The 15,691-nt window shown below is 59.7% G+C and overlaps 1 protein-coding gene across 1 annotated transcript; it reads left to right on the plus strand.

Moving 5' to 3' along the window:
* Positions 1-350: 350 nt before the first annotated feature.
* On the plus strand, positions 351-11,623 carry GLCE (glucuronic acid epimerase). Its single transcript, XM_082290488.1, has 5 exons — positions 351-539; positions 3,210-3,299; positions 4,255-4,774; positions 6,858-7,118; positions 8,135-11,623. The coding sequence occupies exons 3-5, from the start codon at positions 4,267-4,269 to the stop codon at positions 9,157-9,159; spliced, it is 1,794 nt and encodes a 597-aa protein (XP_082146614.1). The 5' UTR covers positions 351-539; positions 3,210-3,299; positions 4,255-4,266; the 3' UTR covers positions 9,160-11,623.
* Positions 11,624-15,691: the final 4,068 nt, after the last annotated feature.

The following is a 15,691-nucleotide window of genomic DNA, read 5'->3' on the forward strand; positions in this document are numbered from 1 at the left end:
TAATGGCTAATTAATTATTAATTAACCCCTCCGGGAATTATTGCAATTAAAGCTGGCGGCGCCCGCCTCACGCGGCCTCGCCACGTGACCGCTCGGTGGGCGGGGCACGGCGCAGCCAATCAGCGGCGCGCTCCGCCCGGAAGCCCCGCCCTCACCAAACGCGCGGTTCTGATTGGTCGCCGCCAGGCCGCTCTCGCGGGAAGCCGAGGCGGGGCCGCTCCCGCCGCTCGGCCCCGGGCGCTCCGGCGGCAGCGGGGCCGGGCTGAGGCGGCAGCGGGGCCGGGCTGAGGCGGCAGCGGGGCCGCCGCGTGGCTGCGAGGCAGCGGCGGCAGCGGCGGCAGCGGTTCCGGTGTCCCCGGGGCGGTGGCTGCTCCGCCCCGCCCCGCTCCGCCCCGCCCGGCGCCGTTGTGGCGGCGGCGCCGCCGCGCCGCGCGTTCCTATTGGCTGCGACGCGCGAGGGCGGGGCCCGGCGCTGCCCCTCCGTGCTCCCCCCGCTGCCCCGCGCGGAGGTTCCGGCGCCCGCCAGGCCCCGGGCACAGGTAAGGAACGGCCCGGGATTCCCGGGATTCCCCCGCGGGATGGGAACGGGAACGGGAATGGGAATGGGAGCGGGAATGGGAGCGGGAACGGGGGAGGGCAGCGGGATCGGCCGGCGCTGGCGGGGCTGGGCGTGCTCGGGCCGCCTCGGGGTTGCTGCCAGAGGCTGCAATGAGGGAATAGGGGCGGTGGGAATGGGGGATTTGGGATTCGGGATTGCGGGAATAGGGGCTGGAAGAGGCGGGAATGCAGGATACGGGCTGGGGGATGCGGGAACGTGGGGCGCGGGAATACGGACTCTGGAATTCGGGAGTAAAGGCGATGGAATTGGGGAATTCAGGGATACGGAATTCGTGGATTCGTGGAATGCTTTGGGCTGGAAGCTGATCCCGTTGCGCCGCTTTCCATAGGCAGGGACATCCCCATTATCCCAGGAAAAGGCTGGAGCAGCCGTGCTCCGTTTGCTATGGATTCGTGGTCATTTTCCATGGAATTCTGGCTGTTTTCCGTGGATTCGTGGCCCTCAGGGAACACAAATCCCAGCGGGAATCTCTGCCAGCCCGGCTCAGGAGAAAAGTGGGAATATTGGCTTGAACATTCCATGGCATTCCCATCCCATTCCAGGTGCCTCCGGAATCCGAGCAGCAATTCCAGCTGGGAGCTTTTCCTGGGAAATTCCAGGAGAAGGAGCTGCAGCTCCGGGAATTCCCGGTGGGAATCATCCTGGCTGGGCTGTCATTCCAAGGCATGGCCTGGATGTGGTTTTTTGGGAATTCCCAGCCTCTGGAATAGCACGGAGAGGGAGAAATCCCGAGGAACATCCGGGAGAATCCAAACGAGATCTGAATGTTCCCGGCTGGAAAAAGGGGGAATTCCAGGAATCCCGGTTTTGCTGGGAGCTGGGAGGAGGCTTCGATCGGGAGCACATTCCAGGATTGGAATTCCCTGGGGTGGAAAAGCGGGAAAAATGCCGGAATTCAGGAGATTTCGGGAATTTTATTACCCCCAAAAAAAGCAGCGAGGAATTTCTTGGAGCTCCCATCCCAAAAAAAATCCCTTGGAATTCCTTCCCGGGGATCGCTGCAAATCTGCGGAGGGGATGGGAAATCTGGGAATCGCGGCCCCAAAAAAAGCGGGAATTTCCACGTCTTGGAGGAGTTTTCCAGTCGGGAATCGGAGCCTTTGGGGCTTTTCCGTCTCCTGCTTCCAAGGGAATTCCGGGATGCTTTGGAATTCCAGGGGGGAGCGATCCCAAAAATTGTCACAAAAGTGTGAGGGGGGTTGGAATTCCATGGGAATTCCGGAGGGAATCCCGCACTTGGGGCTTCCCGGGGCGTTTTTCCCTCCCAAATCCTGGGATTGGGTTGGGAATCCTGGAACACCGAGCTCATCCCGCTTTTCCAGCCGCTCTTGGGCAAACAGAAATTCCAGGAGAGTTCCATTCTGCCGGCTCCCGGAGCGGCTCCGAGCTCTCCCAAGGATTTCCTGGGAATTCCCGGCGTGAGGCTCCTGAAATCCTTGGGCTTTCCTTGGGACAATCCTGGAATTCCGGAATGCTTTTCCTTAGGGATGAGCCCGTTCCCAAGAATGGGATCCCAAGGAGCCTTGGGAAAGGCGATTCCCTGACATTCTGGCCTCGTTCCCGCTGGATTTTCGGGCAGTGGGAGCATTTTCCCGGAGCTCCGGCTGGGAAAACCGGGAATTCTTCCTGGCGGGAATTCCAGCTCCCGCTCAGTGCTGCCTTTATCCATCCTGGGAAAAACATTCCCGGAGTTTGGGCCCCAAATTGCGGGCGGAGGCGGAATTCCTGGGAGCTGGGAATTGCCAGGCTGGCTTCGGATCCGTGGGATTTCCCTGGAATGTGCTGTGGGAAAAGCTCCTCGCTTTCCCGGGAATGTGGCCTGGGAGCCAGAGCAGTCAGGGATGAGGGAAAAGCTGGAATTCTGGCGCTTCCAGCCTGGAAAGGGCAGAATTCCCAGAGCCTCCGGAAGCAGCGCATTCCAAGGAAAATCCGCTGTTTCGAAGGCATTCCCCGGCAAAGGAAAAGCTCCGGATCTGCCGAGCTTCCCAAGGATCCTTTCCCGGTTTTCCTTGGGAAGTGGCGTTCCAGCAGCACGAGGAGCACCTGGATCCGCTTTTCCCACAGCAAATCCCAGGATTTGGATGGATTTTCCACTCCCCTTTTCCCTGGAAAAATCCTGGATGCGCCTGGGAACAAAACAGAAATTCCACTTTCCGTCCCAAAAATTCCCATCCCAAATCCCTCCTGGCCTGGAATTCCGGCAGCTCTGGGAGATGGGAACAGCCCTGGAATGTTTGGGATCCTCCTGTGCTTCCCTCAGAGCAGATTCCAGCTCTGGATGTGGGAATTCCTGAGCCTCCGGAGCAGCCGGGATGGCAGAATTCCCGCTGGGGGAGAACTCTGGGAACGCCGAAGCCCCTGGAGCAGGGTTGGGATCAGCGGCTTTTCCAGGAAATCCCGGCTGTTCCCGATCTCCGGCGGCACCGGAGAATCCAGAGCCAGGATCCCGATCCAAGAAAAGTCTCTCAGGGATCCGGAACATCCCGAGGAGTTCAAAATTCCAGGATTTTCCTGGGAATCCCAGGATTTTCTCCAGAAAAGCTCTGCTCCGGGGCTGCTGCAGCTCTGCTTTTCCCGCTTTTCCCCGCAGGAATCCCGAGAGGAATCGCTGTAGATCCCGGGCTTGTTGCCGCTGGAAGCTCGGGATGCGTTAGAATTCCAGGAATTCCCTTCCCTTAAGGTAAGAGCAGAGCTGCCTTTCCCCATTCCCATTTATTCCTGGCTCCCTTGGGATAACTGCGGCTTCCCAGCTTTTCCCTGAGGGGTTGAGGCTGATCCCGGTGAGGAATTCCCAGCTCCGGCTTTCCAGGGATCACCGGGATCACCGGGCACCATTCCCAGCTGGGAACATCCCAGATCCGTGTCCCAATCCCACATTTCCGTATTTCCCAGGAATGCCCTGCCTGGTTCTGTTATCTGGGATGGTGCCATTCCTGTTATCCAGGCCCATCCCAAATCCCACATTCCCTGTTTCCCAGGAATGCCGCACCATGCGCTGCCTGGCCCCGTTATCCAGGACAGTTCCCGTTATCCCAGCCCATCCCAAATCCCACATTCCCTGTTTCCCAGGAATGCCCTGCCTGGCCCCGTTATCCGGGACAGTTCCCGTTATCCCAGCCCATCCCAAATCCCACATTCCCTGTTTCCCAGGAATGCCCTGCCTGGCCCCGTTATCCGGGACAGTTCCCATTATCCCAGCCCATCCCAAATCCCGCATTCCCTGTTTCCCAGGAATGCCCTGCCTGGTTCTGTTATCCAGGACAGTTCCCATTATCCAGGCCCATCCCAAATCCCGCATTCCCTGTTTCCCAGGAATGCCCTGCCTGGTTCTGTTATCCAGGACAGTTCCCATTATCCCAGCCCATCCCAAATCCCGCATTCCCTGTTTCCCAGGAATGCCCTGCCTGGTTCTGTTATCCGGGACAGTTCCCATTATCCCAGCCCATCCCAAATCCCACATTCCCTGTTTCCCAGGAATGCCCTGCCTGGCCCCGTTATCCGGGACAGTTCCCGTATCCCAGCCCATCCCAAATCCCGCATTCCCTGTTTCCCAGGAATGCCCTGCCTGGTTCTGTTATCCAGGACAGTTCCCATTATCCCGGCCCATCCCAAATCCCGCATTCCCTGTTTCCCAGGAATGCCGCACCATGCGCTGCCTGGCCCGCCTGAGCTCCAAGGCGCTGCTGGCGCTCTGCTCGCTGCTGGCGCTGCTCTCGCTGCTCCTCTGGAGCCGCTGCTCCGAGCGCTCCCCGATCCCACGGGATCCCCTTTCCCCGGAGCGCCGCGGCAGCGCGGCCGAAGCCGAGGAAGCGTCGCCTCGGGATGCGCCGCCGAAAGCTCCGGCGATTCCGGGAAGCGCCGGGAGAGGCGGCTTGCGCTACGAGGAGATCGACTGCGTCATCAACGAGGAGCAGACGGTGAAGGGGCGCCGCGAGGGCTCCGAGGTGTTCCTGCCTTTCAGCTGGGTGGAGAAATACTTCCAGGTGTACGGGCGGATCGCCCAATCCGACGGGAACGAGCGCTTCGAGTTTTCCCACAGCTATTCCAAGGTTTACGCCCAGCGCGCTCCGTACCGGCCCGACGGCGTCTTCATGTCCTTCGAGGGCTACAACGTCGAGGTCCGCGACAGGGTCAAGTGTATCAGCGGTGTTGAAGGTGGGTTGGAATGGGAAATGAGGGGTTTTGGGATGGGGATGATCCTGAAAATCCGCTGGAAGCGGATTTTCAGGATCATCCCCATCCCAAAAACCTGCTGGGTGTGGGAATGGGGCAGCGTCGAGGTTCGCGATAAGGTCGGGTGCGTCACCGTGGTTGGTTGGGAAATGTGGGTTTTTGGGATGGGGATGATCCTGAAAATCCGCTGGAAGCGGATTTTCAGGATCATCCCCATCCCAAAAACCCGCGCCTCAACCCTTGGAATCATCAGGGATGATTGGGATCCCTTCCCAAAGCATTTCCAGGAGGAAAACCCTTCCTGTTCCATGTTCCCCTTTTGCTCCTTCTCTCTGCTGATCTGGGAAATTCCATCCTGGCAGAGTTTGGGAATCTCAAGGAAATTCCCAGCTTGTTGCATTCCCGATGAATTCTCCTTTTTTTAACTGCTCAGCTTTAAGGAACTTCCAGGAATTCCTAAAATCCGGAGCATTTCAGTCTTTCCTGGGATGGCTTTTTCCATAGGAAAAGATGCCATCAGCAATATGGATTAGCACCGAAAAAAGCAGGAAAATCCCTACTCCATCAGAATAATTTTCCCATTCCCATCATTCCCACCTTTGGAATAAATTCCCGACATTCCCCAGGGAGGAAAATGCTGTGAATCCCACTTGGTTCTTCCCCCCTTCCAGGACTGAACATCCTGAAATTCCTGTGGAAAGGAGCCAGGGATCCATTCCCACTTTGCCTTTGTACTTGGCCATTGGGAATTGGCTCCAAGGGAAATGTGGGATTGGAAGAGAAGCCTGGATCGAGCCACGTTTTAAATATCCCAAGGAAATGATGGAATTGGGGCTTCTCCAGTTGATTCCTGGGCATCCGGGGAGGGTTTTCCACACAAATCCCACGAGCTGGGAAGGGGCAGCTGCAGCTCCGAGGGGTTTTCCGCAGCTGCATCCCAAGGATTCCGTGCAGGGTGGAATTCCAGGTCTCACTGAACCCCTTGGATGGGATTTCCTGTGGGATTCAATAAATCGGGACATGGATTTGAGCTCTTCCTGCTTGGAAATCTCTGGGATGCTCCAGGGGGTTCTTTTAGAGCCGGAATCGTCCAAACCTGGAATTAGGGAGAGATTTGGGCTCTCCTGGGAGATTTTTGGGATTTTTCCTGGTGGGAAGCTCGATCCCAGGGATGGCTGCCTGGAAGAATCGGGGCAGATCCTGCTTGGAGAGTTTGGGAATTCTCCCGGGGGAGCCAGGAAAAATGGGAGAGATCTAGGGGTTTTTCAGCATCAAATAATTCCTGGGAAAATCTCTTCGGAACAGATGGACTCGATTTGCAGGGATTTATGGAATGTAAAGGCATTGGGGGGGATGGAAGAGCCTTGGGATTATCCGGTCCCGGGAACGGGGGAAAATCTGGTCAGGGCTTGTTACAAGAAGTGGGATGTGCCAGGAATGGTGGAATGGGAATGGAGCCCGGCTGGGAGAGCTGGGAATGTTCCCCTGGAGAAGGGAAGGATCCAGGGAGAGCTCAGAGCCCCTTCCAGGGCCTAAAGGGGCTCCAGGAGAGCTGGAAAGGGACTGGGGACAAGGGATGGAGGGACGGGACACAGGGAATGGCTTCCCACTGGGAAAGGGGAGATTGGGGTGGGATCTTGGGAAGGAATTCCTGGCTGGGAGGGGCTGGGCTGGAATTCCCAGGGGAGCTGTGGCTGCCCCTGGATCCCTGGAATGTCCCAGGCCAGGCTGGATCCGCCTGGGATAAGGGAAGTGTCCCTGCCCTCGGAAGGGCTGCAGTGGGATGGGGTTCAAGTTCCCTTCCGTCCAACCCATTCCGTGATTCCATAAACATCAGGAAGATCCATGACAGGAATTCCTCCGCCGCCCAAAAGCACGGAATTCCCGATTTTAGTGGGAAAGGAATTCCCACTCCATTCCCTCCTTGCCCAGGACTTTCCTCTAAGGGTGCCACCCCCAAACCCCATTTCTGGAGACACCGGAACGTCGGGCGGAGGAGGAGGCGGAGGAGGGGGAGGAATTTCTGCCCGCATTCCTGTGACTTTTCCATGTTTTTCCCGGGCAGGAGTCCCTCTCTCCACACAGTGGGGCCCTCAGGGCTACTTCTACCCCATCCAGATTGCCCAGTACGGGCTGAGCCACTACAGCAAGAACCTGACGGAGCGGCCGCCGCACGTGGAGGTGTACGAGACAGCCGGGGACGGCAACGGGAACGGCGACGGGAACGGCGACGGGAACGGGGACTGGACAGTGCCCAAGGGCTGCTCCCTCACCACCGTGTGGGATAAATCCCGGCTCAGCGGGGTCAAGCAGTTCTCCTGCCCAGGTGGGTCTTGGGAATCCCGGCGGAGCGGGGGAGCTTGGAGTTCATGGGGTGCTGGCGTTTTGTTTGGCCATGATTCCCAATTGCTCATTCGCAGTCCTTCATTCGCAGTCCTTCATTCGCAGTCCTTCATTCCCAGTCCTTCATTCCCGGTCCTTCATTCCCCATCTCTCATTCCCAATCCTTCATTCCCAGTCCTTCATTCCCGGTCCTTCATTCCCCATCTCTCATTCCCAATCCTTCATTCCCAGTCCTTCATTCCCGGTCCTTCATTCCCCATCTCTCATTCCCAATGCTTCATTCCCAGTCCTTCATTCCCAATCCTTCTTTTCCCATCCTTTATTCCCCATCCTTCCTCTCCGTTCCTTTTCCTTCCCTATCCTCCTTTTTCCCATCCTTCATTCCCACCCTTTATTCCCAATCCCTTTCCTTCCCCGCCTGTCCTCCCCCATCCTTTCCATTCCTCATTTCCTGGAACGCTTGCTTTTGGAAGGCACAGATTCGTGGTGTCTTTCTGCCGAGGAAAATGGGAATTTTGGGATAGCAGGGCAGTCGTTGCTTTCTGCTTTGGGCTGCGGGAGGGGAAAATCGCGGAGCAGCCGAATTCCCACTGCGCTCCATCCTGGGGAAAGGTCGTGGATTAGAGGGACATATCCCTGCCCCTGTGAGGGCTGGGATGAGGTGGGATTTAGGGATTCTTCCAACCCGACCCATCCCAGGAAAGGTCCTGCACTGGCAGCCCGTCCCTGTCCCCACACCCTGCCGAATCCACGGCTCCAATCCCTCCGGAAGCATCCCGTAAAACCGTGGAAAATGCCGGGGGCTGCTCCCACATTTCCTCGGCCGCTCCATCGAATCCGGTGGAATAGCCCAGAAACCCCCAAATTATCGCCAGGCTGCCCTAAAAGCTTGGGAATCCCTCCCGGGATTCCGGGCATTCCGGAGGCAATCGGCGCTCCGAAGCTTTGGGAGCGGGAACGTTTCGATGCCGAGCGAGGCTTTTGGGGTCACTTTTGCAGAATCCTCCGAGGGCGTCTCCCTGGAGCTCAACAACGGCCGGGATTTCATCATCTCCTTCGACCTGAAGTTCCAGAGCAACGGCAGCGTGTCCGTGGTGCTGGAGACCACGGAGAGGAACGCGCTCTTCACCGTGCACTACGTGTCCAACACGCAGCTCATCGCCCTCCGCGACCGCGACATCTTCTACGGCGTCGGCGCCCGCACCGCCTGGAGCACCCTGACGCGGGATCTGCTCACGGATCTGCGCAAGGGCGTCGGCCTCTCCAACACCAAGGCGGTGAAGCAAACCAAGATCATGCCCAAGCGGCTGCTGCGCTTGGTGGCCAAAGGCCGCGGCTTCCTGGACAACGTCACCGTCTCGGCCACGGCGCACATGGCCGCCTTCTTCGCCGCCAGCCGCTGGCTGCTGCGCAACCAGGACGAGCGCGGCGGCTGGCCCATCATGGTCACCAGGAAGCTGGGAGAAGGCTTCAAATCCTTGGATCCGGGCTGGTACTCGGCCATGGCGCAGGGCCAGGCCATGTCCACGCTGGTCAGGGCCTACCTGCTGACCAAGGAGCCGGCGTTCCTGGGCGCGGCGCTGCGGGCCACGGCGCCCTTCAAGCTGCCGGCGGAGCAGCGCGGGGTCAAGGCCGTGTTCATGGACCGCCACGACTGGTACGAGGAGTACCCCACCTCGCCCAGCTCCTTCGTGCTCAACGGCTTCATGTACGCGCTGATCGGCCTCTACGACCTCAAGGAGACGGCGGGCGAGAAGCTGGGCCGGGAGGCGCGGCTGCTCTACGAGCGCGGCATGGCCTCGCTCAAGGCCATGCTGCCGCTCTTCGACACCGGCTCGGGCACCATCTACGACCTGCGGCACTTCATGCTGGGCACGGCGCCCAACCTGGCGCGCTGGGACTACCACACCACGCACATCAACCAGCTGCAGCTGCTCAGCACCGTCGACGACGCGCCCGTCTTCAAGGAGGTCGTCAAGCGCTGGAAGAGCTACCTGCGAGGAGGGCGGGCCAAGCACAACTGAGCGCGTCCCGATCCCGCCCGGCGTTCCCGGACCGGCCGTGCTCGGAACCGGACTCGAAGCGTCGGGATGGGGACGCTGCCGCGCTCCGAGTCCGAGGCTGGGTTTTGTTGGGATTGGTTTTTCCTCTCTCAAGGAAAACGTTTGCAGAAGCCATAGAAGTCCTGGAAGTGCGGTCCCGGCCCTGGAGGGTTCGTGCGGGGCCTCTTAAGCCGGGATTATGTGTCCGTGTTGGAGCAGCTCCCGTGGGATGAGCGCCGTCCGCGGGAATCACTCGGAGCCTGGGAGTGCACAGTGTGGCTTTAAACGGGGGGGGGGGGGGGGGGTTTCATAGGGATTCTCTTTTTTGGGATGAAAAGTCCACATTTGGAATTTTTTGCCCATTCTCCACCTGGAGATCCTGGAGCTGGAGGGTTTCTTATGGAAAACACATGCCCGGCATCATGGAAGCACAACTGGGAGCCTGGAGCACAACGGCCCCGGGTCCAAGCACTGGTGTCCCCTCAGAGCTGGGATCCCTTATCCCGGTCACTGGAATCCCCTCGGAGCTGGGATCCCCTATCCCGGTCACTGGAATCCCCTCGGAGCTGGGATCCCTGTCCCGGTCACTGGAATTCCCTCGGAGCTGGGATCCCCTATCCCGGTCACTGGAATTCCCTCGGAGCTGGGATCCCTTATCCCGGTCACTGGAATCCCCTCGGAGCTGGGATCCCTTATCCCGGTCACTGGAATCCCCTCGGAGCTGGGATCCCTTATCCCGGTCACTGGAATCCCCTCGGAGCTGGGATCCCCTATCCCGGTCACTGGAATTCCCTCGGAGCTGGGATCCCTTATCCAGGAACTCCACCTTTTCTACTGGAGTTTGTAATTCCATCTGGGAATTCCTCTGGCCTTTGGCCGCCTTTTGGGGCCATCAGTCGGGAATTGCTGAGGGGGACACGGAGCTCGTCCTGAGTCCCTCAGGGAATTCAGGAATTCAGGAAGCTTTTCCGGGGGGGATTTGAATTTTTCTCCTGCTCCAGCCCATCCAGCGTTTTAGAAATTCAACCCCAGAGGGCTCTGAGCTCTCCCTGGGCTGGAATTCCTGGAGAAGCTGCCCCTGGATCCCTGGAATGTCCAAGGCCAGGCTGGCTGGGGCTTGGAGCAGCCTGGGACAGTGGAAGCTCCCTGCCCATGGAATGGGATGAGCTTTAAGGTCCTTCCCACCCAACCATTCCATGATTCCATGATCCCACCTGCTGCCTGAGCCCCAGCTCGTGGATGGACCTTGGGCGTTCCCAGCGCTCCCATTCCATGGTGGAGGTGGCAGAGCTCATCCCAATGCCCAGATCCCGGGCACAGGGACCGCACCCGTCTCCCTCTTGGCATTGCTTTTCTTTCTCGGGGCTTTTCCTTCACTTCTCGCCGGTCTCGGAGCGATTTTTCCCACTTCAATCCGCGCGCTCCGGTCGGATCCATCCATCCGGGCGTGGATGGCGGAGGAGGAATTCCAATACCAGAGGCAACAGGAAGGAATTCTTTCCGTGCCTGTGGAAACCCAACACGCGGGCACACAAACCCACCCCGAGCCCGGGCTTCCTTCCCAAAAATCCGCCCCTTCCCAGAAATCCTCCCCACCCTCCCCCCGTGTGCTCCTTCCGTCCTTTTCCCGGTTGGAAAACCTGGAGAGGCTCCGTGGGTGCTGCTCCAGGGATGGGTTTGGTGCCTTACAGAGGCCGCAGTTCCTCTTGGTTGGTTTTTTTGGGAATCCATGCCGATGGCAGGCTTGGAGCGTGGCCGATTTTCCCGCTCCGGAAGCGCGGGATGGGCATTCCAAGGGTATCCCAGCCCCCGTCCTTCCATCACCTTCTGTTGGCCTTGGCACAGGGGGAGCTTCCAGGAGTCCCCTCCAGAGGCTGCAAATCCATGGAGAATCCATGGGGATATTCCTGATATTCCCTCGATCCAGCTGTGCGTTGGAAGAGGCTCCTTGGCCACGGAGCCAACGCCTTCGGTGCCCAGAACTTCCTGGAATTCATTCCGCTTCGGGATCTTCTTCTTCACGTTCCATCTCCAATTTCCCAGAGATCTTTGGGACCAAGATCAGCTTCCATCCCGGATTTTCACCCCTTGGCTCTTCCCACGGGATCCCCTCTCCGTGGCTCCCCCACCCCAACACCACAAGCACAACCCTTCCCCGGGCCGGGCATTCCCTGGAAGCCGCTCATTCCCGTTCTCCTCCTCAGCGGGCGGCGCTTGCCTGGGATTTGGCGGGATTTTCCCCAGGATCCCGATGGAAAATATGCAATAATTTGTTTACAGGATGCTCTGGGCAGGGTGATCCTTTGGGAAGCTGCCGAGCCTTTGGAATTTAAGCACAATGTGCACAGGATAGTTTTGTATTCCGCCCCTCCGGAATTTTTTGGCGGGAAGAGGTTCTACTACGTTTCTACGGGACACCGGGAATGGGGGCGGCCTTGGAAAAGCTTTCTAAGACTGGGAAATAAATTTTTCTATCTTAAGGAAAACATGTGGGATGTCTTCCTCATTTCGAGGGATTTTCCAAGGATCCTGTTCTCCGGAGGTATTCCAACTCTGTTTTCCCGCGGCGCATTTCGAAGGAGGTTTTTCTTCTGGAAAAGGGGGGAAAAGGTGGAATTTTTTCCTGCTAATCGAAGGGTTTGCTGATGGAGGGGAGGAGCACTGGTGGTGGATTCCTGGTGGGAATTATTCCTGTTAAATCCAGGTGGTTTGGAGGGGGTTTTTTGGGGATGTGTTAAATAAGGATTTTAACGGAGCGGTCACTAAAAATATCCCAATGTTGGGAATGCTGGGAATGCAGCTCTGGGGAGATCCCAGAGCCCCTTCCAGGGCCTAACGGGGCTCCAGGAGAGCTGGAGAGGGACTGGGGACAAGGCATGGAGGGACGGGACACAGGCAATGGCTTCCCACTGGGAAAGGGGAGATTGGGGTGGGATATTGGGGAGGAATTCCCGGCTGGGAGGGTGGGGAGGGGCTGGGCTGGAATTCCCAGAGCAGCCGTGGCTGCCCCTGGATCCCTGGAATGTCCAAGGCCAGGCTGGAGCAGCCTGGGATAGCAGGAGATGTCCCTGCTTATTCCCACCCAAACTAATCCGGGATTCTCCCAAGTGATTCCCACTCCTTAGCAGACTGGGATTGAAAATAGCCTTGGAGCATCCCTGAGCGTGGGAATGGAATCCCAGAGCCCTGGGAAGCCGTGTCCATGGGAAAGCCGTGTCCCAGTGCGGGCAGGAGAGGGTTAATTCCCAGGAATGGCGACTTTCCCGTGGGATTGAAGTGTGGGATAGCGCTGGGAATCCTCCAGCCCTGCCCCGCTCCGCTTCTCCCAGTTCCCCAAGAATTCAGGAGCTGAGCCCGCTCATCCCTCTCCATCCCTCTGGAATCTTCGCGCTCTCCGAACTTTGGGGAACCGCTTCCCAGGGGCTGCGGATTTTTGGGAAGCAGAATGGGAAAGGCGCCCATTTGCCTGGTGGGCTGGGAATTGTTCCCATCCGGCTGGGAATAATCTGGGAATGAGCATCCGTGCGAGGGCTGGAATTCCCAGGCTCCTCTTTAAGAGCTCCGGGAGTTTTCCAGAGGCGCTGGGAGCGGGAGATGCCCAGGGAGGGCCGGGAATGGTTTTTTTTCCTGCCGTTTTTCCACTTCCTCGCCTCCTGGATCCGATCCCGGCAGGATCCGGCCGCTTTGGCCGCGCTTATTTCCGGCTTTATTTGGAAGCCTTTTTTTCCTGGGACGAGCCAGGATTCGTTCGCTCCCAAAAATCTGGGAATCGCCGGCTGTGGGATCCTCCCGGTGGGTGCCGGCAGCTTCCCGGCGCTTCCTGCCGGGACCGTGCCTTTGGAAGAGCCGCCCCCGCCCCGCCGGGCCATGCGGGCCGTGTTTGTACACAGATGAGTAATCCCGGGATTCCGAGCCAGCGCTGCAAAACGCCGCATCCAGCGGCGGCTCCCGGAGTAAGTCCCGGCTCTTTCCCCCCCTCCCTCATTCCCATTTTCCCGCTGATCCCGAGGCTCGGCGCGGCAGCAGCGCGTGGCGGGGCCGGGAATGTGAGAGCCGCGCGTGGGAGAGGCGCCGGGAGCGCTGGAGCACCGGGAGCGTTCCCGGCCCTCCCGCGGCTCCCGCAGTGCGGGGGGGGCTCGCGGAATTCCAGGGAAGTTTCGCTCGGCCGAGTTCCAGGAGCGGGAAGGGGCGCTGGGATCCCCCGATGCCGCGGGAAGGACGGGTGGGAGCGGCGGCGCTGGCGGATTTCTGGGATGGGAAAGCTGCGGCTGCCCGCGGATCCCGGCGAATTCCAGCGGCTCCCGCGGCAACAACAACTCCCACAGAGCCTCCGCTGTCCCGCCGGGAATGATCCCGGCGCGGCCCGTGCTGCTCCCGGCCGCTCCCGGGAGTTTCCCAGCGCAGGTCCCGCTCTGCCGGCGCCGCTGGAAAGGCGTTAGGGGCCGGTGATCAGCTCGGGAATATTCCCTGCCATGGAATGGCACCGCTGGAGTTGGCACGGACGGGACGTGCCAGGGTGTGCCGGGAGGTGCCGGGGAAGCCGTGCCAGGGGGAGGGACCTGCCACGGGGAGGGATTTTCCATAGGGAGGGACGTGCCAGGGAGAGCTGGGCCATGGGGAGGGATTTTCCACAGGGAGAGCTGTGCCATGGGGAGGGATATTCCATAGGGAGAGCTGTGCCATGGGGAGCGAGGGAAGAAAGGCAGGAAGGATGTGCCAGGGGGAGCGGTGCCACGGGCAGAGGACCGTGACAGGGCCAGGTCCGGGCTCCTGGCACGGGGAGGGTGGCACTGGTGCCAGGCTGGGACAGTGGTGCCGGGCTGGGACAGTGGTGCCAGGCTGGGGACATTCCCCAGGGAAGCCCAGAATGAGCCGAGAGCTCCCGGGACGGAGCTGCGGCCGCGGGGCCGGGACAGCCCCGAGAGGGTTCAGGTGGGGCTGGGGGGATAACGGGGAGGGGAGGGAGGGGACGGGGAGGAGAAACAGAAAGGGCAAAAGGAACAGGAGGAGGAGGAGGAGGAGGAGGAACAGGAGAAGGGGAAGAAGAAAGAGGAGAAGGAGAATAAGGAGGAGGAGGAAGAGGAGGAGGAGCTGTTGCAGCCACCTGGGTGCACCCGCAGCGTTCGAACCCCGCTGCTGGCAGAGGTGACTCGCAGAGGTCACGGCCCCGTCATGTCCCCGTCCCAATCCCAATCCCAATCCTAATCCCAATCCCGGTTGGGAAGAGCCAGAGAAGGAGGCGGAGGTGACCCCGCAGGGAGTGCCCGGCCCGGCCCCGGCGCTGCCCGTGACTCATTTCTCTGCTACAACACAAATCCCTCGCTCAGGCCGGGCCCGGAGCCTCCTCCTGCTTCCCGGAAAGACGGGAACAGGGAACCGGGAACGGGGAACAGGGAACCGGGAACAGGGAACGAGGAACAGGGAACAGGGAACGGCTCCCAGCCACGGGAATGGCGGGGCCGGGATGAATCCAGGTGCTCCCAGCTCGGGGTTCCCATCCAAGGGCTCTGTGCACAGCAGGATCCTGGAGCCAGGGAGGAGCCCCTGGAATGGCTCATTCCTCTGGAATGGCTGGTGCCCCTGGAAGGGCCGTGCCCGCGGGGGGGCTCCGTGCCCCGGCGGGATCGGGGTCGTTGTTTTGGGGCCGGGCCATCCATCCCCGCCCTCATTTGCGTTTGTGCCCCGCGCGCTGGGGCCGGGCACGGGCAGAGCCCTGGATCCCGGGAATGTGAAATATCCCAGGGCAGCCCTGCCCTGCCCTCCGAGAATCCCAAAATTCCAGAATTCCAGCTCGGAAAGGCCCTTAAAACTCCTCTCATTCCAGCCCCTGCCATGGGCAGGGACACCTTCCATGGACGGATTCCAGCCTGGCCTTGGACATTCCAGGGACCCAGGGGCAGCCACAGCTCCTCTGGGAATTCCAGCCTAGCCAGGAATTCCTTCCGAATATCCCTCTAAATCTCCAGTTTTCCAGCGGGAAGCCCTTCCCTGTGTCCCGTCCCTCCATCCCTTGTCCCAGTCCCTCTCCAGCTCTCCTGGAGCTCTGCAAGGGGCTCTGAGCTCTCCCTGGAGCCTCCTCTCGATCCAGGTCCTGTTTCCACCATGGAAAAAACCACGGGAATCCCGTGGGATTTGGAGGCTGGAGACTCCGTGGAGCTTTGAGGCAGCACTTTGGTGGCTCCAGAGCCCGGAAAAGCTCCCAATTCCCATCTAATCTTTAACTGGAGGCGTTTCCAGCTGGATTTTGTCGGTTTATTGCTCTCCTGCCTCGTTAATTTTTTCCCTCCCTCTCCGGCCGTTCCCGGTGTTCCGTGGCCTTTTCCTGGTGCTGGCTCACACCGGAGCTGCCTGGCCCAGCAGAGAGGTAGAGCCTGGGATGGGAGGGAAGCAGGGAACAAAGGAGAATTCCAGGGGCTGGGAAAGGGCAGCCAAGGGGGTTCTTTGGGAATGGCTCTGCGGCGCATCCAAAGGCTGGATCCCAGCATGTCCCGGTGGGAAGCTGGGATGGCTGGAG

This window comes from Coloeus monedula, assembly GCF_965178545.1.
Source record: "Coloeus monedula genome assembly, chromosome: 14".
NCBI classification, from domain to species: domain Eukaryota; kingdom Metazoa; phylum Chordata; class Aves; order Passeriformes; family Corvidae; genus Coloeus; species Coloeus monedula.